Source organism: Sceloporus occidentalis, unplaced genomic scaffold (assembly GCF_023333645.1).
Source record: "Sceloporus occidentalis isolate IW3139 unplaced genomic scaffold, rSceOcc1.0.p SCAF_76, whole genome shotgun sequence".
In the NCBI taxonomy this organism is placed as follows: domain Eukaryota; kingdom Metazoa; phylum Chordata; class Lepidosauria; order Squamata; family Phrynosomatidae; genus Sceloporus; species Sceloporus occidentalis.
The window spans coordinates 865170-890267 of record NW_028317056.1 but is presented as its reverse complement, the minus strand read 5'-3'; the positions used below and the strand labels follow the sequence as shown (position 1 = coordinate 890267).

At 53.8% G+C, this 25098-nt stretch overlaps 2 protein-coding genes and 1 non-coding gene across 3 annotated transcripts; 1 reads left to right on the top strand and 2 right to left on the bottom strand.

Annotated features, from left to right (window-relative positions):
• Window positions 1-4612: 4612 nt before the first annotated feature.
• On the bottom strand, window positions 4613-4685 carry TRNAK-UUU (transfer RNA lysine (anticodon UUU)). The gene has a single exon. It is a non-coding gene; the product is annotated as a tRNA-Lys (tRNA).
• Window positions 4686-11166: 6481 nt separating this feature from the next.
• Window positions 11167-15837, top strand: LOC149285663 (ceramide synthase-like). The gene is made up of 5 exons (XM_089495134.1): window positions 11167-11291; window positions 12913-12996; window positions 14558-14762; window positions 15066-15161; window positions 15511-15837. Exons 1-5 carry the CDS (start codon window positions 11167-11169, stop codon window positions 15835-15837), a joined length of 837 nt encoding a protein of 278 aa, XP_089351260.1.
• Window positions 15838-18888: 3051 nt separating this feature from the next.
• Window positions 18889-23480, bottom strand: LOC149285662 (major vault protein). The gene is made up of 16 exons (XM_089495005.1): window positions 23359-23480; window positions 23057-23252; window positions 22856-22976; window positions 22478-22609; window positions 22260-22354; window positions 21941-22177; window positions 21657-21782; window positions 21408-21566; window positions 21070-21308; window positions 20766-20963; window positions 20392-20536; window positions 20070-20281; window positions 19879-19995; window positions 19630-19756; window positions 19345-19533; window positions 18889-19023 (listed from the first exon to the last, which is right to left on the bottom strand). The coding sequence occupies exons 1-16, from the start codon at window positions 23478-23480 to the stop codon at window positions 18889-18891; spliced, it is 2550 nt and encodes an 849-aa protein (XP_089351131.1).
• Window positions 23481-25098: the final 1618 nt, after the last annotated feature.

Below are 25098 nucleotides of genomic sequence, written 5' to 3'. Positions count from 1 at the left end.
CAGACTGACAGAGAGAGTGACAGCCAACAGACAGACAGACAGAAAGAGACAGACAGCCAACAGACTGACAGGGAGAGTGACAGCCAACAGACAGACAGAGAGAAAGAGACAGACAGCCAACAGACTGACAGAGAGAGTGACAGACAGACAGACAGAAAGGGACAGACAGCCAACAGACTGACAGGGAGAGTGACAGCCAACAGACAGACAGAGAGAAAGAGACAGACAGCCAACAGACTGACAGAGAGAGTGACAGCCAACAGACAGACAGACAGAAAGAGACAGACAGCCAACAGACTGACAGGGAGAGTGACAGCCAACAGACAGACAGAGAGAAAGAGACAGACAGCCAACAGACTGACAGAGAGAGTGACAGCCAACAGACAGACAGACAGAAAGAGACAGACAGCCAACAGACTGACAGGGAGAGTGACAGCCAACAGACAGGGAGAGTGACAGCCAACAGACTGACAGGGAGAGTGACAGCAAACAGAGAGAGCGAGACAGACAGCCAACAGACAGAGAGACAGCCAACAGACAGAGAGACAGCCAACAGACTGACAGACAGCCAACAGACAGACAGAGAGACAGCCAACAGACTGACAGAAGGACAGAGAAGCCTCATCAGGACACACACATAAAACCTTCACCCACTAGTCCGTGTCTTTAACCCTTTCAGTGTTACAGTGGTTGATCTTGCTGACAATGAAAGGGTTAATCTCCCCACCCCCCAACTTTTTTTGGCCATTTCTATAAAACATTTTGGCAGGGAGTGGGCTGTGCTCAGCAGTAATTACGGTAGCTCTCAATTCTAGTAATTACGGTAGCCATGTGTGTGACAGAGCTCACGTAGCCCACTTGCACGTACACAGAGACCCCCTGTACCCACGTCAGGCAGCCCGGGGGGCACGTGAGGGCACACGCAGAAGAAAGCACCATTCATTACATATATGTTTAAAAACACTCTATAAAATATTACTGTTATCTATTGATTTATATAGCGCCGTCATATACCGCAGCGCTGTCAGCTGATGGCATAGAAGTTCATGAAAGGGAATGACTATTTTATTAATGACATCATCAGCTCTGCCCAACAAAACCCTACTTAGTGTTACCCCGCAGCGTGTATTGGGATAACTTTACTGACACCCCAGTCCCTTACCCTGTAACCCCTCCCTCATTATTTAATTACCCCTTCCCATAGAGAGCCTTGGCTCCTGGCGTCTCTTTCCTAATCGCGCCTTAGACTGCGGGCTTCTATGGTTCGCCCTATTTGTGTTAAGAGGTCCTGGCTACATTATGAGTCTATGAATGATACTAAGGGGTTAATTAATATAAATTATATATTAATATTAAAATATCTTATCCCTCCTATTAAAACATTTTCTTTACATTGAGGTTCCTTAAAGTACCCCGGGGTCTCCCTGACCCCTCCCCCACCTTGTGTCACATAATACTGGGGGTACAGTGTAATTTACCCCCCCCCATCTGATCACACACACCCCTGTCCCCCTTACCTGGGGTCTCTGCAGATAGCCGGTGGGAAGCGGTGGGGAGACTCTCAACTCTGAGTGGCCGCTCTTGGTGCCCCGGGGTGGTTTATAAACCCTCCTGCCCCGGAGTGCGTGTGTCTGACCTTCACTAACAACCCCTGACCTTTCCCATACGGCTAAATATAGAAACCCGGCCCCCGCTATGTGAAACCGGAGAGACTGACATTCACAGGACGGAGGGCTATATTCACCAAGGTGAGGAGAGACCTGACCCCCGACGCATCATTAACCCCTACATTACATACAGACCCGCCGCTGTCTGACCAGTCCTGATAACGCGGTCACATCCCCTACATTACATACAGACCCGCTGCTGTCTGACCAGTCCTGATAACGCGGTCACATCCTCTACATTACATACAGACCCGCTGCTGTCTGACCAGTCCTGATAACGCGGTCACATCCCCTACATTACATACAGACCCGCCGCTGTCTGACCAGTCCTGATAACGCAGTTGCATCCCCTACATTACATACAGACCCGCCGCTGTCTGACCAGTCCTGATAACGCGGTCGCATCCCCTACATTACATACAGACCCGCCGCTGTCTGACCAGTCCTGATAACGCGGTCGCATCCCCTACATTACATACAGACCCGCCGCTGTCTGACCAGTCCTGATAACGCGGTCGCATCCCCTACATTACATACAGACCCGCCGCTGTCTGACCAGTCCTGATAACGCAGTCGCATCCCCTACATTACATACAGACCCGCCGCTGTCTGACCAGTCCTGATAACGCAGTCGCATCCCCTACATTACATACAGACCCGCCGCTGTCTGACCAGTCCTGATAACGCAGTCGCATCCCCTACATTACATACAGACCCGCCGCTGTCTGACCAGTCCTGATAACGCAGTCAAATCCCCTACATTACATACAGACCCGCCGCTGTCTGACCAGTCCTGATAACGCGGTCGCATCCCCTACATTACATACAGACCCGCCGCTGTCTGACCAGTCCTGATAACACAGTCACATCCCCTACATTACATACAGACCCGCCGCTGTCTGACCAGTCCTGATAACGCAGTTGCATCCCCTACATTACATACAGACCCGCCGCTGTCTGACCAGTCCTGATAACGTGGTCGCATCCCCTACATTACATACAGACCCGCCGCTGTCTGACCAGTCCTGATAACGCGGTCGCATCCCCTACATTACATACAGACCCGCCGCTGTCTGACCAGTCCTGATAACGCAGTCGCATCCCCTACATTACATACAGACCCGCCGCTGTCTGACCAGTCCTGATAACGCAGTCGCATCCCCTACATTACATACAGACCCGCCGCTGTCTGACCAGTCCTGATAACGCAGTCGCATCCCCTACATTACATACAGACCCGCCGCTGTCTGACCAGTCCTGATAACGCAGTCGCATCCCCTACATTACATACAGACCCGCCGCTGTCTCTGTATAACCCGCAGCGGTCTCTCAGGAGGTATTACGGATGCACCTTCCATCTCTTCCAGTTAATTAGATTAATTTACAAGCTGCGCCCGTCCTGTTTTTTCCCAGAGGGCCGACGCTGATCTCTGCACATTATGCCCTGAAGATATTTTTATTGTGCTTAATACCAACTCATCTGGGTTGCCCGTCCCAGCGCGGCGTCTCCGCGGTAATTTAATAAAATCATTCAAAAGTTGTTGGTTTTGGTTTTTTTTTTAAAACTCTGAAATTTAATTTAAAAATGAAATGCAAATAAATGTCACTCCTGCCAGGCTTAACCCTTTACATCCAGCGCCGGAGGTGCGAGGAGTTTGTTGTCTTTGCCATGTAAGGCATTTTTGGGGGAAGGTTAACCCCTTCCCTGCTGGGTTGCCCATTATACTTAGTTATATTAGGGCAAAGGGTCACCTCTGGGGCAAAGTTAAAAATATTGCAGGGTGTTTAAAGGGCAGCTTTTTGCAGGATACATATGACAGACGTGGCGGGTGACATTTAGAGACAGACGAGGCGGCCACAGGCGAAAAAAAATATCTTCACGGGTTAAACTCACAGCTGAGGGGTCAGAGGGGTAAATCGTGACCCCCTGCAAAGGCATAACAGAGGAGAGTATGTTCACTAACGACTCCCTTTGGCCATGAGAGATATTGGGGGTGATTTATTTAAAGCCCCTCTCGTGGAGATTGGAGTCTTTGGTTGAAGACGATACCTCTTATTGGTGTCTTCTTCACTTTTATCTGAAGGAGAGACCACTGAGGTCCCAAAACATATCTGTGTCAGCCAAATGAAATGTATCGCCTTCGGATAAAGACCCAGCCTTCTCTGCATAAAGCCGCCGGGGGCAGATCCCGTCGGCCGGGCAATTCTACTTGTTGCTGTGGTTAGAAATGATCATTAGAATCCCGCGTTGCGCTCTGTGCTGTCGAAATAGAATATTTTGAGCATCTCAGTGTAGCTGCATACCTCCCAAGTATCCCTATTTAGCTAAGCAAGTCCCTCTCCCAAACCCTTGTGCCCCCCCCGATGCCCCTCTTTTCTAGGAGGTCAGAATGTTTGCTGGGTATGAGGGTATCGCAGGGTTCTACGGCCCTAAAAGCCCCGATAATGTGTATAGAAACAGCAGGAAACGGATTTATACATTAAACGGGGTAAATAAACCCCATTATTATAAATGCCCCCCTCAGTTACACAGATGGGGCTATTTGTGGTCTGGCTCTAGGGAACACACACACCTGGGAGTGCAGCCCTCACTGCTCCTGGCACTGGGTCACCAGGAGATGAGCCCTGATCACTGAACCTGCTGATCTCTCAGCTACAGGGTGTTATCCTGGGCGAAGCAGGGCTCTTTGGGCCCCCATACATTGGGTAGATGCCAACCCAGCAGGGAGGCTGCAGACTCCCTAATGCACAGAGCCCGCAGTCTCCACAGCGCCACCTGCTGGGCTGAGCTAAGAATGGTAACCAGGAGAAACCGCCCGTTGACCGCTGGTTTTATGCCGTAACAGAATATTGAAAAACAATACAAATCAATTTCCGTTACTAAAAGTAACATTTAGAATCCCCAAAACAAACAAAATGTAAAAAATAAAATAAAAAGATGGAGTCGCCCGAACAGGGACTTGAACCCTGGACCCTCAGATTAAAAGTCTGATGCTCTACCGACTGAGCTATCCGGGCTCCATGCAGGTTTGTCTCGCAGGATCGTATATCAGGGAACTGCACAGTCTGCTGAGGACTTTAAATTTACCCCAGAACTTCCTGTTAAAAGCCCCCTTTATGGATGTGTTTGAACAGTGCTTTATTTTTATAGACTTTTAACAAAAATGTTCATTTTAAAACTGATTTGCTGTGAATTTTGAGGATTAGATCCCTAGGGGTCCGAGGAAGCACTGAGTTCCAATAGCCACAGTTAAAGCAGTTGCATCAGCACTCACACTCGCACTCAGAAGTGATCTCAAGTCAATGTCGCACACACTCAGCAAAATCCCAAACTGAACTCGGCAGAGGGCGATCGCCGGGGGCCAGGAGCCAGATCCGGCCAATATTAACGTCAGCAAATCCCCCAGCCAGATATGTATTTACCTTCCACGGCCTTCAGTTGCCCCCTGCCCCTACATTAAGAGGCATTAACCTCCAGTCAACCCCAGAGCAGACTTGGGGCCCCTGGTGTGTGGGGGGTGGGAGGGTTGCTTTGGCCTGTTCAGACATTTGTAAAGCGCTGCTTGATTGACTCCTTCAAGCAGCCAATCAGTGACAAGAATAGTCAGACCATATTAAAGTACATTTTTCTATAGTAAGGGTGCCTGTGACATTAAACTGTCCCTCTAAATAAATTCTAGTAACCTAGTAATGTACCTTCCTTCTACCAAATAGAATTACATTTAACACATTTAAAAAAAAATTTAATGTACAAAATACTTATAAAACATATAAAGTTGAAAAAACAAAAATACATTCATTAAAAAAACGCATAAAAAAATGATTTTGGGGAGAAAAGATTTCGGTTAAAAAAACCCCTTAGAAATGACTGCTGGCCTGAACACACTTTCCCATCAGAATTAAATTTGCCCCAAGTCCAGTCCCGGAGAAGCGCCGGGGCCCCTGAGCACCTGTCAGCGCAGTTTGATTTCGCAGCAGAAGCAGTTGATGAGGTTGCAGTCGGGGGGTTGGCAGGTGCAGGCGACGTCACACAGCGGGCACCGGGAAAGACCACGGCAGTCTCTGCAGCCCTGCGGGGCAGGAGAGGATAAGTCAGCGGGGCAAACACATCGAATGGGAGCAGGATCTAGATCAATACTCATATCCCTTGTGTAAAATACCCCAGCGTGTGTCACCCGCCCCTGTAAAGTAAACCAGCGTGCGTCACCCGCCCCTGTAAAGTAAACCAGCGTGCGTCACCCGCCCCTGTAAAGTACCCCAGTGTGTGTCACGCGCCCCTGTACAGCACCCCGGGGTGTCATACTCGTACAGCACTCTGTGATTACAGGGGTCACTCACCGGCTTGGTGGGGCAGCAGCTGTCCATACACTGTGTGGCGGAGGGGACCCTGCAGTCACATGACTGGGCGCAGCTCACACACGTGTCGCACACCCCCAATTCATCCACCTTCTGCCAACCCAAGCATGACGGGCAGCACCCACGGGCCTGCGGGGAAAGCAAAGATTTAGGCGACGGGGAGAGCGAGAGCGGGCGAGGGTAAGAAGTCAATCACCCACCTGCAAGCACTGGTGAAGGAGCACGAGAAACAGCAGCACAATGAGATACAGCGAGACCGCCAGGAATATGACCCCCGGCAGAGGGATAGACAGCTCAGAAATGGCCGCTGCAGGGGTCGAGACTACTGGCAACGTGAGAGCCTGCAAACAGAACGAGAGAACCGAGTGAGAACACGAGAGACGCGAAGAGGAGAACACGAGAGACGCAGGGAAACAATGGCAGAGACAGCCGGATCCTATCACGAGACATCACTCAGAAGGGAGCGATTGTTGGTAAGATTCTCGGGGAGGAGAGGGCTGCGACGCTCTGGGTAACACTCACCGCCATGAGCCTGCGGGGGCACGGACCCTGTGAGGAGGAACACAAACCGTCAGAAATTCACAGCAACAGGAGGACCCCAGGTTACCCCAAACCACATGTACCCCCCTAAACTGCCCCCCCCCCCGCGTCTGGGCATCCTTACTCTACCCTACGACTAATACCACTGCATGCTCACACATACCCCAATACCCCTTCACTGATACCCCAACCCTAATATCACTGCAAACCCACCCTACCCTAATACCCCATCAGCAATAACACAGATGCCCAACCTATTCTAATACCCCATCACTTACCTCACTGCATGCCCACCCTACCATAATACCACCTCCACTGATACCCCATCATTTACACGCTACTCTAATATCCCTTCAGGGCCATCACCAATACCAGCGAACGCACACCGTACCCTAATACCCCTCACTACCGCAGCGCTGATACCCCAACAGCGTGGCTTCTGCCTCCTTAAAATTCCATGGGTTTCTCGCGAGCTTTCCGAACGCGTCCCTCGGTTTCCATGGGGACGGAACCAGCGCCTGGTCGGAGCTGGTGGGACGGAGGCCCTATAGGACCAAACCACCGCACAGGGGAAACGCCTGGCTCAGTGGGGACAATTGCTGGGGGTAAACATTGCTCTGGGGTAGTTGCTGGGGCAATACCATGCTCTGGGGTAGTTGCTGGAGGTATACCATCTTCTGGGGTAGTTGCTGGGGGTATACCATGCCCTGAGGCAGTTGCTGGGGGGGTATACCATCCTCTGGGGGTAGTTGCTGGAGGTACACCATCCAATGGGGCAGTTGCTGGGGGTATACCATTCACCGGGGCAGTTGCTGGTGGCATAGCATTCACCGGGGCAGTTGCTGGGGACGTGGGGCAATGTCCCACCGGCTGTGGGGTTTGTAGAATGGAGGAATTTACCCGTTTGCCCCCTGCTTGGCTCCCAGAAGCCCCAGGCTGGCACCCTTTAGGGACAGCCTGGCAAGGGTTGCAGTTGAAGAGCGTCAGTGTCGGCCCCCGCGGCCCGGCGGGGCATCCCTGTGTGCGCCTCGACATGTGTCAGACACGAGACATCGGCGAGAGAGGATCCCGAACCTGCGCAGCCCTAAGAGAATCGGCCCCCAGGAGTCCCGCAGCCGAGTGATCTGCCCACCAGAGGGCGCCCCAAATGCCCACCTTTATTAACACTTTCCTCACCAGCTGGCATCATTATTCAGTAGCAGCAGAAATGCCGGGTGGGAGGCTGTGCGGGGATGTAACCACGCAGGGCAGTTGTGATATAAATTTACCCCCACGGTAGGCATCTACCCCCGGCGGCTTCGGCTAAAGCCATGCGCTGATTCCTCTTATATGTTTTCCAGGCATTACCCGCATCCCGAATATTCCTGAATTCCTTTACCGTGTTGTTCCCAGCCACCTCCACTGGGTGGCACTACCAGGTATGCACTACCTTTTCAGCAAAGTAGCGCTTTAGACATTACTTAGGCATCTTTTCCACCACTGGCTGAGAGTCACGGGAGTTGGGATTGAATTCCTTGAGGAGAGGGGGTATTAGAGAGACAATAAGGTAATCTCCCGGTTTGACGTCTGTCTCTGTTTAGGAGCGACAGTCACGTTTTATACGGAACCGTTTAGGGGCGGATTTATTTGGGGTACATTTTAATTGGTTTAATTAGTGTCTGGGCTGTCGCCCCGCTGCCACCCACCTGCCCGCTCATAACAGCCCTCCTGCCCCACGGCCACCCCATCCCCGCGGCCCCCCCATCCCCGCGACCCCGGCTCTAGTGCTCTGGCTTTCCACGCACTACAATCCCCACAATCCTCCTCCAGCCGCAGGGAGTTTTTCTCCGCCGGTCGTTTCCTCTCCAGTTTGCAAACCAAAGCGCTGCGCTGCGAAGCAGATTTGCATGAAAGCCGCCGCTCAGCAGCCGCCGTCCAGCCCTAACCCCGCGCTCGCCATTAACCCCTTCTGCGTCAGGCTGCGGGGGGGTTTATATGGAGCTGATTCCCCCGTTCCCCGCGATGTAGCGGCGGCCCCGGCAGGCAGCGTAATGTTTCGGCTGCGCAGGCGTTAAAGCTGCAGCTTCCATAGCAAGTATTAGGAGGCTCTGGTGCCCAAGAGCTGACAATCATAAGATGCACAAGTTACCCTGATACGGGACGAGGTGCGGGGGTCTCCCTGGCACGGGACGAGGTGCGGGTTCTCCCTGACACGGGACGAGGTGCGGGGGTCTCCCTGACACGGGATGAGGTGCAGGGGGTCTCCCTGACACGGGATGAGGTGCAGGGGGTCTCCCTGACACGGGACGAGGTGCGGGGGTCTCCCTGGCACGGGACGAGGTGCGGGGGTCTCCCTGGCACGGGACGAGGTGCGGGGGGTCTCCCTGACACGGGACGAGGTGCGGGGGTCTCCCTGACACGGGACGAGGTGCGGGGGTCTCTCTGACACGGGACGAGGTGCGGGGGTCTCCCTCACAGCCATTCCGCGTGGATGGGACGCTCCAGTCCGGGATCCGCTGCTGCATTAGTCTGCCGATCGATCAGCGGGTTATTTGCTGCGTTATTTAGTTGCACAGATCAATCCGCGCATGGCTGCGCTTGCCAGAATCTGATGCCTGCTGGATGCTGACCTTGTGGTATCCCCTCCGTATTTAATGCCCCCGCACCCGGGGGGCTGGAGGACGGGGTGGCTGCATGGGGTATATCTGTGATGTAGAGATGAACCCCGATTAACCGTTGCTAGTGGGACCCCCGGACCCTCAGACAGTCAGCATGTCTCTTAACCCTTTGTGCGCTGGCAGAGAGAGGTTAACCCGTCCCCTGCTGATTTCTGGAGTGGATGATTGGGACCGTCACCAATACCCTGCCAGGGAGGGGCAAAGAAGGGCCATGACGCTCTTATACAGAGAGAGAGAACAGAGCCGCGTGACGCTCTTATACAGAGAGAGAGAACAGAGCCGCGTGACGCTCTTATACAGAGAGAGAGAACAGAGCCGCGTGACGCTCTTATACAGAGAGAGAGAACAGAGCCGCGTGACGCTCTTATACAGAGAGAGAGAGAGAGAACAGAGCCGCGTGACGATATTATACAGAGAGAGAGAGAGAGAACAGCCATTAGATGCTCTTATATAGAGAGAAAACAGAGTGATCAGACGCTCTCCTACAGAGAGAGAACAGAGTCGCAAGATGCTGTTATATAGAGAGTCAACATAGATGCGAGACGCTCTAATACAGAGAGAGAAAAAATAGAGCCATGAGACGCTCTTATAGAGAGATTGAGATCAGAGCCACAAGATGCTCTAATGCAGAGAGATGAGACACTTATACAGAGAGATGAGAGCCGTGAGATGCTCTAATACAGAGAGAGAGAGATGAGAGCCGTGAGACGCTCTAATACAGAGAGAGAGATGAGAGCCGTGCATCTTTCTAATACAGAGAGATGAGAGCCATGAGACGCTCTAATACAGAGAAAGGGGAGAGCTGTGAGATGCTCTAATTCAGAGAGAGAGATGAGAGCCATGAGACGCTCTAATACAGAGAGAGATGAGAGCCATGAGACGCTCTAATACAGAGAGAGATGAGAGCCGTGTATCTTTCTAATACAGAGAGATGAGAGTCGTGAGACACTCTAATTCAGAGAGAGAGATGAGATGCTCTAATACAGAGAGAGATGAGAGCCATGAGACGCTCTAATACAGAGAGAGAGATGAGAGCCATGAGACGCTCTAATACAGAGAGAGATGAGAGCCATGAGACGCTCTAATACAGAGAAAGGGGAGAGCTGTGAGATGCTCTAATACAGAGAGAGAGATGAGAGCCGCGAGACGCTCTAATACAGAGAGAGATGAGAGCCGTGTATCTTTCTAATACAGAGAGATGAGAGTCGTGAGACACTCTAATTCAGAGAGAGAGATGAGAGCCATGAGATGCTCTAATACAGAGAGAGAGATGAGAGCCATGAGACGCTCTAATACAGAGACAGCCGTGTTGCAGAGCGCTCTCGTCGAGGAGATGTCCTCATAAAGAGGGATAACAGCACAGACGTCTCCGGCCCGGATTAGCGCAGCCGGCAGTTTGTTCATCCTATCCCTTTAAATCCCTCCTCCCCGAGGCTCCCAGCCCTCCTCTCGCCTGTGTGTCTCGCTCCCTCTCTCTCTTACTGTCACAGATTCTCCGTCCTTTCTCTGCGTCCCTCCGCCGTCCCTCTCCCTCCCGTCCCCCGTGTGATGTGCGCCCGTCGGGGAGGCTGCCGGCTGCCGGATGCACCTTGCTCCCGCGAAGCATGTCTGCCCCTGCAGCATCACTGAGGCCGGTGTGACACTTGGGTACCACGCCGCATCCCCCCGTCCATCCGCCTCCCCCTCCAGCGCTCCATGACCCGCCTGCCCGTCTCTCCCTTCTCCCCATTGTCTCTTTGTGTATCGTAAGACTGTCCGTCTGTCTCCTGTCCCACCTTCTGTCTGTCTTCACCATCATCATCTCCCCCACCCTTCATTTCTGTCTCACCCCCCCCCTGTTATCCTCTCTGTATCTGTGCCTCTCCATCTCTCTCTCTCCCCCTCCCTCCATCTCCTCTCTGTCTCCCTCCCCCTCTCTTTCTGCCACATCTATCCCTCTTGCCGCAATGGTACATGTTTTGGTGGCCGGCAGCCTTTTTTTCCCGGGTCTCTTTCTCCTCTCCAAGGCCGGACTGCGGAGGCTGCGGCTTTTCCGCGGGGAGGAATCCAATACCGTCATAGTGTCAGCCAGGTAAGCGCCGCACTCCCCCCCGTCTCCCAGCCCCTGCAGGAGGACGTTGCAGCCGCCGCAGGGGCCAAGGACAATGGCATGTGCCACCATGGAGGGCAGCAGGACAGAGGGGGGGTGATATAGAGGGGGGCCGCGGGGGGGCAGGGGGGTCGTCGGGAGACCCTGCGATGGACGTGACATTGTACAGAGGACACAGACGCATTACTCTACAACACGGCAGCGCTGCGTGTGCCTGGCGTGTGGGGATCAGTATATGTGCCCAGCATATATGGATGTGATGTCATAAATCAGTGTATGCCGTGTAAGCGTGTCCCATGTCCGCGGATCATAGAAACATGGAACGCACAGATCGGCCCCATCCGGCCCCCATCTAGTCTGCCCGTCATTGGTCACGTCTTAGATTCAGGAGCCGTGTTTAAATCCCCTCACTGTATTACCCTCTACTACTTCTGCTGGGAGGCCGTTCCACTTATCAGTACTTCGGCAACTCTGCACATCACTAAGCATGCAAAGGAATGCAGGGATACATCCGTGTGTATGTTCACGTGTAGTGCCGCATGCCCCCTGTGAGTGTGACATACATGATTCCGAGTGTACGACGGGTTCACACTAATCTTCCTTTTTTTTCGACATTTAAATGAGACGCTCCTTAGCAGATCAGTCACTTTATTCTTTACCCACTGAAAATGCACCACTGAAACTTTCAAGAAACTTTTCCCGTTTATACGGCAACAGCCAATCAGTGCATGCTTTGGTTTCATTTGGCAATTAAGTGTTTCCAGCAGGACATCCTCCCAGCAGAGGTGGTAGAGGGTAATACAGCAAGGGGATTAAACATGCATGGGATAGACATACGGCTCCTGAATCTAAGACGAGACCAACGACTGGAGCAGTAGTTGGTTGTAGCCGTTGGGGGAAGCTAATGCCGGTTACACTCGCCGCTTCCTGTGTGTCTCACGGGGATTGTAGCTCGGAAAGTTTGCTTTATGGCTGCGCAGCCGGTTACAGAATTTGCTGATGAGGCGAAACTTCCCATCATGCGGTCGGAAAGCAGATGACGCGGCCAGAAACATGCGTTTTCTATCAATATATCGGGTGTAATAGACCGTAGTGGCCTCAAAAGCTTGCAATCAAGTGCAATTCACTCAGCCAGCAATGGTGCCATCTTTACCAAGTTTTTATATTAAGGGTAAATCCCATCATCCGTTACACCAACAGGGCAGAGACATTGAAGCGAGAGACCGGAATCTAACACTAGAGGGACAGAGGCTGAGATGGGACGGAAGGGAGTTTTACTTTACTGAGAGGGTGGTAGATAAGTGGGACAGCCTCCCAGCAGAAGTGGTAGAGGGTTATACAGTGGGGGGATTAAACATGCATGGGACAGACATACGGCTCCTGAATCTAAGACGAGACCGACGACCGATTAAGGTTTGAGTTTTTTGTAGATGGGGCCGGTCCGCCGGCAGAGCCTCCGTTCCCGTAGTGAATGGGATATAATAGTGTTACTGATACTCAGGTGGTACGTTTGGGAAATGTATGGATCCGGTGAGTGTCTCGCCGCGCTCCCCTGCTGTCTCTCCATCCCCCGCTCATCTCTCTCTCTCTGTCTCTCTCACAGATTGGTGTCTTCGATACAAGCTGTCTTGGCGTCTACGGCGGGTTACATCGTCGCTTCTTCCTGCAAGGATGTTATTGAGGGCAGGTGAGTGCGATCCGATGGCAGCGCTCCCCTGCGAGAGGCCACGAGACGGGCAGGAGAGCGCAGTCTGCCCCGAGAGTCAGGGAAACATAAGGAGCCATTAAACATTTATACAATCTGATGTACCCAGCGAGGGGCCAGGGAGCTCGGGAGGGTGAGGAGGCCGGCGTGGTGCGCCGTAGAAGGCGTGTACCCTGGGCATCGGTGCAGAGCGTTGTGAGTGCCGCGGGACGCCATGGCATTCGAGTCTCAAAATGAGTTTGGATCCTGGATTTCTGTGAAAAAAACACGGAAATGAGAAAAATTGTTCCACCTGTTACATGAAACCCACCAGTAATGCTCCGCACGCGTTCCTGACCCACCATTAATGCTCCGCACCGCGTTCCTGACCCACCATTAATGCTCCGCACGCGTTCCTGACCCACCATTAATGCTCCGCACGTGTTCCTGACCCACCATTATAGGTCCGCACCGCGTTCCTGACCCACCATTAATGCTCCGCACGCGTTCCTGACCCACCATTAATGCTCCGCACGCATTCCTGACCCACCATTAATGCTCCCCACCCGTTCCTGACCCACCATTAATGCTCCGCACGCGTTCCTGACCCACCATTAATGCTCCGCACGCGTTCCTGACCCACCATTAATGCTCCGCACGCGTTCCTGACCCACCATTAATGCTCCGCACGCGTTCCTGACCCACCATTAATGCTCCGCACGCGTTCCTGACCCACCATTAATGCTCCGCATGCATTCCTGACGTACAGCGCTGAATATTTGGAAAGCGCCAGACCACAGAATAATCACCCAGTCCACAGGTGCAGAGGGGCAGATCTGGCCTCATTTCCCTGAAATGCAAACACGAGTGTATACACGCAGGTCCGCGTGGCTTCCCAGACGTGTTTGCATGTAGAATTTGCGTGTAGCCGGGGTCAGTGATACAGAATGACCAAGCTCACAGGCTAGATCTTACCCCGCCGTGGGGTGGGTGCTGTTACCCCTGGGGTGGGTGTGCAGGGTATTACATGTAACAGACGTGTGTCATTGAGGGTCAGGAGCTGAAGGTTACCCCGACCCCGTCTCTTAATCTGTGTTACTCAGGAGTATTAATACATTTAAGGAGGATTAACTGCCCCAGCACCCCCCCTCCAGGGCATATGGAGATTTAATCCGAATTAACAGTCTGACATCTGCCTAATTGGCAGGCCGATGCGGTGTCACCTCCACGCTAGCAGGGGGCACATCCAGGGGTGCGGGGGCTACCCTCAACGATAAGGGGGGCATTTATCTGAGCGCCTCTCCCCCAACTTCACTATGTATTATGAAGGGTTAAAATAAACGAGTTCAGTGAATGAATGACGGCGTGCATATAACTGGTTAACTCTATGCATTCCAGAAAGGGGGTAAAATGCATTGGCGCAGGATGGGGGGAGAGGGGTAAACGGACTGGTGCTGTTTGGCTTTTGAAGGGTTAATGGCGAGATGCCCTAAATCATGCTTAACTCTTCCTCCGTCTCTCTTTATCTCTCACCTTTTTCCTCCCCATCACCTTTTGCCCCCAGGCACTGGCTCGCTGCCACATACACGCGGTTTGCGGTGCCGTATTTCGTGTACGACGTGTACGCCATGTATCTGTGTTACTGGCACAAGCACAAGGTGAAGGGCCACGTCTGCGGCTGGCAGCTCGTCGGGGGGTACCTGCGCAAGGAGTTCCTCATGGTCCTTCACCACGTCTTCATGGTGCTCGTCTGCTTCCCCGTGTCCGTGGTAAGTGGGTGGCCATGGGGGGCAAAAAAAATGACAACGTTAATGAGTCAAAGGGACAATCCCGTGTAAAGATACCTACAGAAGTAAAGTCCGGCCCCCGAGGAGCCCGTTTATAGAATTCAGCTTCAAGGGGCACCATTTAAACCGTATTTAAATTGACCCCGTATTGGGGCGGCTATAGAGTAACGTGGCCGGGGCAATTATTGTTAAAGGTCCCTAGCGGGGGCGCGGTCATGGCGGAGGTGGGTTTAACGGTATGTGAAGTTTTGGGGGTCCCGGTTATTAATGTCGTGTTCTTTGCAGCTCTGGCGGCAGGGGAAAGGGGACTTCTTTTTGGGGTGCATGCTGATGGCCGAGCTGAGCACCCCCTTCGTCTGCCTCGGAAAGATCCTCATTCAGGTGAGAATGTGTGAGCGCTGCGCAGGCACGGGCTCCCCGCCCGCTCGCTCAAGCTGCCCCTTTTACTATGGAGACCCTGGAGGCGGAACCCAGTGCGGGGCAGAAGTTTGGAGACTGGGGTGAAACTGATTTCTTGTTTTTGTTTTTTTTCTCATCAACTCCTATCCCCAAAATCTACCCCTCTCACTGTGTGTGGGGATTGTTCTAACCCCCCCCCTCCTTCCCCTCTCTGTGTGGATTTTGTCCTCATCCTAAATTGCCCCCCCACCCCAAATCTGCCCCTCCACCCAATCCTCCTCTATCACTGGCTCCCCTCTTTGTTGCCCCATCTGCCACCCCCCAATCACAGTACAAGAAGCAGCACACCTTACTGCACCGAGTCAACGGGGTCCTGATGCTGGTGACGTTCTTCTGCTGCCGGCTCCTGCTCTTCCCCTACATGTACTGGGTGTACGGGCAGCGGGTCGGCCTTCCCCTGTACAGAGTACCCTTCAGCCTGTCTCCGGAGTACAACGTCGGGGCGGCCATCCTGATGGCGCCGCAAGTCTACTGGTTTTACCTGATCTGCCAAAGAGCTTACACTCTGTTCCGACAGTCCGTGCTGAGCCAGCGGCCCAAGAATGGACATCCGACCCTCGATAGCCCCTCAGCCAAAGACCAGGACTGTTCGCAGTGACTCTCCCCTTCTGCCCTCACCCTGCGACATACACTTACCCCATCTACCCCAAACCAAGACGGGGCTAAGGGGGCATTAAAGGGCCGTGAGTCACCCTGCGATGCTCTGCTTAGGAAGGGAAGGTGTTGGGGTGTCGCAGGGAGCCGCCGGGGATTTTAATCCGTATATTCTGCCCGGAGAATACAGTGTTAATGATGCCCCCTGCAGTACCCACTGCGGCCACGAGGTGGCAGTATTGGACTTCAGTGCAGAAATACCCCCGCAGTACAGAGGAACCCTGTCACTACTACCCTCCATACCTCCTGATATTCCCCGCCACCCCGGGGAGTCTAATGCCCCGGAACCTGCCCTGACTCACAGTGACAGTTCCCGTGTTACTGCTCCATGGGGTACCCAGTACCCCGCAACACGCATGCAACGCAGGTCTTTTAATCTTTACGGGGCGTCCGCTCCACAGACACACAATCATCCCGGGGTTAACATGTTAAACCCCACCTGAGCTATGCTTATTCCAAACTGCTGTGAAAGTGAGGGGTTAATGCCCTATGCTTCTCTGCCTTTATATGAGGGAGGGAGGGAGGGGGGAGGGTTGGGGGCAACAGCATGCTAGGGGTAAATTTAAACTGCCCAGACATCTAACCTAGGGGAATAGCTGAAAGAAGCTAAATAAACTCAGAGCTGCTCAGCAAAGGGTTAAGCATGGCCAGATCCTAGCCAATCAGCAGGCTGATAGCTTGTTACACCTCCGAGGAGCTGTGCACTATTTAACCCCTTCAGTTCTGTCTTCTTTTGTTTTTAACACTCTTTAAGTGTCAGTTGACGCCCCGGTGGGTCGAGGAGACGCCGCAAATACACCTTTTATTTTCTGGGGTTCTATTAACCATTTAGGTGCCAGTGGGGCGTGCAATATGTATATATTGTCAGCCATTTGGCATTAAAGGGTTAAGCGGGATCACGGTGGGACAGGGGCAGCCCCCTCTTATTGCCCTTTATCGCATGGCTGGGCTTCTAGATGCTTGGGAAAAAACCTCCATACCAAGGACGGACAACATGGGTTAATGGCACAAGTCGAGCATGATGGGACTTGTAGTCCATGCCCTTGTCTGTGCCGCGGGGGAGGGGGGCAGCTTGCCACAGTAGCTGCGCATGAAAAAAAGTGGAGGGGCTTAGAAAAGATAAAACTCTGATAAAAATCAATATTTAAACTAAAAATATTTACTTAGAAAATAGAAATTCTCAAAAAAAAAACAATCATTAAACGGGGCTTTTTCTTTAAATATTTCCAGGTTTGAAACCTATATGCAGCCACGCCCCTTCAACCTGCAGAGCCCCGCCTACTCATTTTAGGCCCCGCCTTGAAATGAAGTGATATATATATTTTATTATGTATAAGTTGCTGCTATTCCAGAATTCAGGAAGGTCCTGGCGCTCCGCTCGTCCGTGCGTCTGTATACATATCTCTACGTGGACATACGGACACGGAAAGCTCTTTGTTTTTTTCACCCCACCCCCTGTCGCCGCCGAGCCCTTCCCCCCCGACAGACGGTTTTATTAAGTTATTTTTTCCTTGGGTTTTCCACGCTTTTTCTTTTTTTTTTTTTAAAGCGATGAATGTAAATAGTTGTCGGCGGGGCGGCGGATTAGTAAATGTCACTCGATTTCTAAAACTTGTACAAAGATATGAAAAAGATTAAATGCCTACCGGAAACTTCTCGCAGGAAAGCATTCTTTGCACCAAAAGTATCACCGCGTTCCGAAAGAGGTGGGGCGGGGGGGGGGTAACACCAGCGAAAATGGGGGGCAAAAGACAGAGGGGGTTATTGGAAGATGGGGGAAGCCACATTAAGGGGAACCGGATAAGGATGGGGGCACTAAACATACCCCGGGGGTAAGATCGGATTTGTGTGCGGTGAGGAGCGATTGGTGGATGGTGCGGCTCTGGGTGAGGGAGGGAATCACCCTACTTTGGGGGAGAGGGGATGGGAGAAAGAGACGGGAGAGAAGAGAGAGACGAGAAGAGGGGATGGGAAGGTGAGACAGGGAGACGAGAGAAAGGACAGGAGGGAATTTATTTCAAAGGAGGAGAAAAGTTACAACAAGAGACCGGAATCCAACACCAGAGAGTCAGAGACTGAGATGGAATCGAAATAAGTTTTACTTTACTGAGGGAGTAGTAGATAAGTGGAACAGCCTCCCAGCTCCTGAATCTAAGATGAGACCGACGACTAATTAAGGTTTGAGTCATTACAGACTAGACGGGGGCCGGATGGGGCCGATCTGCCAGCAGGTTTTGGGTTTCTATGACGATATCTGCAGAAGATCTGGTACTTAGAGGGATCCCAGGAGTAGTCCGGACCTGATCAGTATCACCAAACCCAACTTACGGCAGAGGAAACTGATATTTAATCACCGCAGCCCCCCGCTAATGATTTGAGTTTCTCCCCAATAAAGCAGAAACACTCCAACCCCGCCCCCCCTCCGGGTTTTACATAAAAAAAATGCATTCTGGAGCAAACTTTTAAAAGTTTTATCGCCATGACAACCAATGAACTGTCACCACTAAATGGATAATGCCATGGTTGCTATGGTGATAAGGCGCTCTCTCAGTCCCGATCGGTAATGGAAACCGGCCCCCGGTGACACGTGGCGATAAATGAGACAACCAGAGAGAGAGAGAGAGAATAGATTTATTGTGATTGTCACCCGGGTGTGAGACCCCCGCAGGCAGCACTGGGGTTGCGGCCCGACCCCTATTGGGGGCAGGTAAAGTAAGGCATGGGGTATTAAACAGCATTTACAGCGAGTACAAATCAAATACCCAGAACAGTGCAAATATTGGAGTAACGTCACAGAACGCGGGCCGCGGCCAGTCAGGTAGGAAGGGGTTAACGAGGCAGAGGACACAGCAGGGCAGGCTGCTGTGAGACACAGAAGGGGTTAAAGGGGCTGGGGGTGCAAAGCGAAATACAGGAAGGATTTCTTTGACATTCGTGGGGGACGTCGCAGTACAGGAGACCCCGTTCCTGAGCGGCAGGAGAGCGGTAGCGAGTATCACTCGGACTCCTTCCCCGTTATTGGTTTGGAGGTGAGGCCGAGCAGCCCGTGCGCTGTACTGAAGAGGTTAATAGGAGACGCTCCATCTGTGATCAGCGTGGACTGGATTCCCAAACCCTGCAGCAGCTTCACCTGTAACCAGAGAGGAACCCGGAGTCAGGAACCCGGAACCCGGAGTCAGGAACCCGGAACCAGGAGTCAGGAACCCGGAACCAGGAGTCAGGAACCCGGAGTCAGGAACCCGGAACCAGGAGTCAGGAACCCGGAACCAGGAGTCAGGAACCCGGAACCAGAAGTCAGGAACCCGGAGTCAGGAACCAGGAGTCAGGAACCCGGAACCAGGAGTCAGGAACCCGGAACCAGGAGTCGCCGCGGGGCATCACCAGATACCCCACAGCACAACCCCAGGAGCCGGAAGAGCCTCCAGGAAGAGACCCCAAGACTTGAACTCACCTGCAGCTCAGGTCCAGCCAGCGCGATGTCCCTCAAGGTGGACGTCCCGATGGCTTCCGTCATCTCGCGGAACTTGCGGATCTCCAGCTCCGTCAGCTGCTGCGCCTTCTCCACCTCCAGCTTGTTCTTGTCCTGAGTGTAGCGAAGCTCTTCGCTCCTCGCCTGCCGCAGCCGCGCCAACTCGGCCTCCTGCGCAGGGAGAGAATGCGGCGGTCAACGTTACAAAATCCTAATACACCCCCCCCCATGACAGTCGCCAGGGCTCGCTCGCTCGCTCGCTCTCACCGTTTCAATGGCCAGGGCCTCGGCGCGGAGCTTGGCTTGCAGGACGGCTCCCTCTCCCTCGATCTTGGCCGCCTCGGCCTTAGACTGCGCCTCTGCCTTCGCAGCTCCGGTGCTCTCCACCACGGTGCTGGGCAAAGGGTAAAAAGTAAAGGTCAGACCATGCAGGGCCACCGGGGCAAAAATTCACGGAGAAGGTTTGGAAGTCCAACGGCAGAGAAGGTTGAGGTTCCTCAGAAGGTCGGCGTCTACCTGAGAGCCTCCAACTCCAGCAGTTCCTTGCGAGCCTTCTCGGCCTCCGCCTGGTCTGTGATTCGCTGCCTCTCCAGACGGCCCTTAGCCTCCTGCTCCAATCGCTCGGCCTCGTGCCTGCGGGGAAGGAAAGTGTTAAAGACCGAAACGGACACCACTGGTGGTCCCGATCCAGCTCAACCACCCCTCACCTGGCTGTGGCCTCCTGCGAGTTGGTGGTTATTTCAATGGCCAGCTGGACGCTCTTCTGCAGAGCATCGCGCGTTCTCTGATCCACGGGTTCCACCGACTGAATGTCCACGCTGGTTATAACCAGGTTATTCTGGGGGAACTTGAAGGAGCTTCGAATCTTCAAGGACTCGTCAAACCCGAAGACGGCCGAGCAGATGATCCGATTGGAGTTCTGCGCGAGAAACCCGGAGGTGAGATTAAAAACGGGCGGGGGAGGGGAGTCCCGGGGGCAGCGAGGAACGCGTCAGACGAGAACCTACAGAAATCTCTTCTCCTGCTCACCTTATGGAAGTCATCGAACTGCACCGATGCGACGGCGCCCCTGATCTTCGACGCGATCGCCTTACATGCATCGCCCACGAAGTCCGGGACACTGAAGATCTTGGAAGCCTCGGCCGGGTTAGTCTTATCGACGATGTCAAAATGCCTGCGGGGCGGAAAAACATATCTCGTAAACCTCCGTTTAAAGGTCAGCGTTACACTTTTTCTCGGTAACTTTGCTTTATCATCGGTGACTTTTAGAGCTGAATCTGCAGAATCCAAAATCCGGAATGAACACAAGAGGTCGTCCTTTTTTTTGCACCCAATCTTGCGAGGCTTCCCCATCCCCACCAGCCGGCCCCCGAAACGGCCAAAGCGGACGGTGAGAATCTCACCAGTTGTAGGACAGCTGAATCTGCAGCCGAGCGTGGTCTGCGGTCTCGATGTTGATGAGGTCCGTGCAGAAGTCCGGACCCAGGAGAAGGCAGATGGCTTTGATGACGTTAGAGCGTTTGGGGGTCCCTCCAGAAAGGCTCAGGACTGTGAACTGCTCGTCGGGGCCAAGGATCACCAACTCGGGGCCAAAGACCACCCTTAAGAGATTAAAAAAAATTCACTGATGTTGAGGATGAAGAAGATGGAGGAAAAGTAGGAGAGAGAGGCAGGGATGGAGGGGTGGGGAGCGGGAGAGATGCTCACCGGGCCCTCTTCTCCCGATAGTCATAGACCTGCACGGCCGCATTGTGAGGGACGCGGTAGGTGACGGCCCGGGTCTTGTTCCTGGGCTCTGCTTCTGACATCTGCATCTGCCGTGTGGACCGGTCAGCTACCGGGTCCTTGCCGGAGGCCAGCAGGGTCTCCACGTTGGATGGAAGCTCCTTCTCCCACAGCTCCTCATCCTGGGTGAGCATGTACGTGTGTCCCACCACGGCACGCACCTGGAGGAAGCGGAACAGACGTCACGAGACAGGCAGGGGTCCGCGTCCGGTACTGCCGGTCCCACCCAGCGCAGGAGCCCGATCTGCCGAGCAAATTACCTTCCCGGTCTTGATGTCTCGCACGTATATCCCCTCGTTCTCATCCAGGGGTATAGACTCGCGTCTCACCACCACTTCCACCTCCACGGGGGGCACGTACTCTATGGGTCCGCGGATCATCCAGCGATCTCCGGGTTTGCGCTCCACTTCATTCCCGTCCTGGATGCGGAATAGATAGGGAGTGAGCGGGAATGGAGCGGCCCAGCCGATTGGGTGTTACTAGCGAAATCAGTAGCGAGTACCACGTACCTCATCCGTATCCTCCAGGACCTGCAGAGCCCGCAGAACCAGACCTTCTTCCTCGGAGAGTATGAACACGTCTTGGATCCCACACTCCAAACTCTCACCCGGCTGCAGGAAGAAGGACTTCTCCCCCTGTGGACGGTGGGGACAGACGCGTCACTTACAGAGTCTGAGGGGCATCAAGCAGGTTCTACTTCTTCTACTCTACTGACCACCCCAGCCGGGACCCTGATCGTGCCCATTTTCTGACCCACGTGCGTCGGCATCCTGCCCACAGATGTCCCCATTACCTTCACAACTTTCTTTTGGCCCAGCTGTGGCTTCCCATCAGGTCCCACAGGGTCCAGGATGACGCAGTACTGGCGGCTGTTCAACGTCGTGATATCGACGACCCCCAGCACCTCCTCGTACACATTGGGGATGTAGGCTTCGGCGTCCTCCATGGTGACCAGCCACTCTTCCCCCGTGCGGCGAAGGTTCTGCTTCTCATCGCGGAACGTCTTGGTGGCTCGGATGTGAAGAGCTCTCTGGAGGAGAGAGATGGTGGAACGTTGGGGTACCACGAGCATAGGACCCCCGGGATGTTTAATGGACCGAAGAAGTCCTTACCTTGTCCGTCAGCACGAAGGCATCGACGATATCCACCACCTCCTCGAATACCCCGGGAAGGTAGGCGCCAACTTTCTTCACCAACCACTCCTCACCTGACATGGAGACAACCGAGGTGAGCGGGGAGAGGTGGGAAGCACAGAAGGAAAGGTCAGGAACGGAGGCGAACGAGACAGCAAGTCAAGGGTGAGACAAAGCGGTGGCTCTTGGGGACTGACCGGTGACCCTGTCCCGGCCCTCGCGGTCCTGGCACTCCTTGCGGGCGCGCAGTCGGATGGCCTGGTTATGCCGGATCACAGTCGCTTGTATAGTCTGAACCACTTCCACCTCCTTCCTGGGGATGTAGGTACCTGCGAAGACCACGAAACACGCATGAGCTCGTTCTCAGGAGCCACTCATCTGATGAGACAGTCCTTCAAAGTGGGCACTCATTCCTGGCCTCTAACCTCACTCACCTGGTCCTTCAAACAGCCACTCGTCCCCAGCCTCTAACCTCACTCACCTGGTCCTTCAAACAGCCACTCGTCCCCGGCCTCTAACCTCACTCACCTGGTCCTTCAAACAGCCACTCGTCCCCGGCCTCTAACCTCACTCACCTGGTCCTTCAAACAGCCACTCGTCCCCGGCCACAAACTTCTCGTCGTCCTCTTCCAGGTCCAGCAGAGCTTTCAGATGCAGAGCGGTGTTAGCGAGGACCACGGTGAGTGGAGTGATTCTCTGAGTGGCAGATCACAGAGTCAGATGACAGACGTGAGTGTGCGAGGCACACATACTCAGGGGATTACGCAGTCACTCACCTGCTGCAGCTCCTCCCCGGGGTACAGAGGGAACGGGTCCTGCGTCAGTCGGATCTCCTGGTCGCCGTGGCGCAGCTTCGCCTGCCCCACGTCATCGAACTGCACGCTGCGCCCTCCGTCCCGCAGCACCGGGTTCTGGATCACGCAGTAATGCCGCGGCGGCACCATGACCATGCGCTGGGGCTGGAAGAGAACCCTACAGAGCATCGTACCCAATTAATACTGCGGAGGCCACACTAAACCAGCCAGTCTGCAGAGCGTCGCCCCACAACCCGCGCCAGCAGAGCGTCGCCCCCGCTCACCTCTCGTTGTCCTGCCGGATGTAGGTCTTGGGTCCGGTCTCCACGCGGGAAATGTTACTGTTCTGGTCCAGAACATGTATGTAGTGATAGGGGGGGATCCGGATGATCGATTCTTCACTCATCTTGAGGGCTCAGAATACTGGGGAGGAAAAACAGACGAGTATGGAGGATGAGGAATAAACTCTAGAAGGAGCGGTCGGCAGGCGTGTGCGGTTTATATACCGGCCAAGGTCCCCGGCGTGCAGTCAGCCGGATACCCCTCCTCACCCAAGGAGCCGTGTAACGTGTGCCGGAGTCCCATTTCCTGGTGGTGGCCTCGCCCCGTGGCCCCAGAGACACCTGCCGGTGACCGTCGCTGCTCCCTCTCCTGTGCCCTGCGGGGCTCGGCGGCCCTGGTTATGATTATATTTATGCTGCCCCCGGGGCCCCTGTATGGGGTAACTGGGCCTTAACGTAAATATTATCAGATGGTGACAGCGGAGATACCCCGTCCGGGGCGACACCGGAGACCCCCTGGGGGGCGACATTGGATATGACCGGTGTTACGGGGTAAACTCTCTGAAACGCTCCTCAGTGGGGCGGATATATGGGAGGGGGGGGGCAATAAGGGTCTCGAGGGCAATAGAATGGGAGCTGGGTATTACCTGGGGGGCTGCTGTCACGGCTGCTCCGGGAGTCACAGGGCAAAGAGTGAGTGGAAACTAACACTAGTGGGAGTGGAGACAACTCCCTGCGACCGGGAAGAGGAAGGTGTGGAGGGCAGGCCCACGATTAACCCAATCATCACCAGAGAGCAGGCAGAAAGTTAACCTATACATAACCACAGGGCTGACGGAGAGGTCGTTAACCAATCAATAACCGGAGAGGAGGAGAGAGTTAACCCATCCAGAGCCAAAACGCTTGCCAGGAGTTAACCCATTCATCACCAGAGGACAGAGAGTGTGTTAACCCATTTGTTGGCATAGCGCCGGCTATGGGTGTGCTCAGTCACTGTTGCCCCGCTGGGTCATTTGTCTTTAGCAGCGTTAATGCTTTTCGGTCTCCATTCCAGATCCGGCTCGACCGCATTCACGGCTTTTATGGCTAAATGTCATCGTTAAGGCGTGTATCCGCCACCCAAAGGGAGAGGCCGCCGGCAATGAAAGAGAGGCAGGGCGACAAACCGTGTGCCCCGGGGGGGTAACTGCCACCTGTTTACAACATACTTATTACGCAAACAGGGCAAAAGGCGGCGTGGGCCAACGCGGACCGGGGGGGGGTTATAATGGAATCATTGGTCTCGACTTAGATTCAGGAGCCGGATGTCTATCCCATGCATGTTTAATACCCTCACTGTATTACCCTCTACCACTTCTGCTGGGAGGCTGTTCCACTTATCTACCACCTTCTCAGTAAAGTAAAACTTCCTTCCATTCCCCCTCAGTCTCTGACTCTCTAGCGTTAGGTTCCGGTCCCTCCTGTACATTTTCCCCCAAATCTCCTGCATTTCACAGTAACGTCCCGAGTATTATTTTCCAGATATAAAAGCGCCAGCAGATACCGTAGCGCTGTCACCGAAGACAAGTGAAAACTGAATGAATGATTAAGCGTCTTCTGCCCGGAAACCTTGCTGTTTAAAACCAGCCAGCAAGAAAGGGGTTAATCGACCTGCGGTAGAAAGGAGGGCAGTAGGGCGATGGTCTGCGGGATGCCAGCTTGGAGAGGATTTCCCGGACAGCCGGGCGTCAGGCGGGACATGGC

What these genes read in the sequence shown, in the direction of transcription:
- LOC149285662 (XM_089495005.1), bottom strand. Translation starts at nt 23,480, where the DNA reads ATGAGTGAAGAATCGATCATCCGGATCCCCCCCTATCACTACATACAT. An exon ending in TCGCAGGAGGCCACAGCCAG is followed by an intron (nt 19,996 to 20,069) that starts GTGAGGGGTGGT and finishes CCTTCCCCGCAG; the next exon opens with GCACGAGGCCGAGCGATTGG. An exon ending in AGGCCCTGGCCATTGAAACG is followed by an intron (nt 19,534 to 19,629) that starts GTGAGAGCGAGC and finishes CTCCCTGCGCAG; the next exon opens with GAGGCCGAGTTGGCGCGGCT.
- LOC149285663 (XM_089495134.1), top strand. Translation starts at nt 11,167, where the DNA reads ATGGTACATGTTTTGGTGGCCGGCAGCCTTTTTTTCCCGGGTCTCTTT. An exon ending in TCTGCTTCCCCGTGTCCGTG is followed by an intron (nt 14,763 to 15,065) that starts GTAAGTGGGTGG and finishes TGTTCTTTGCAG; the next exon opens with CTCTGGCGGCAGGGGAAAGG. An exon ending in TCGGAAAGATCCTCATTCAG is followed by an intron (nt 15,162 to 15,510) that starts GTGAGAATGTGT and finishes CCCCAATCACAG; the next exon opens with TACAAGAAGCAGCACACCTT.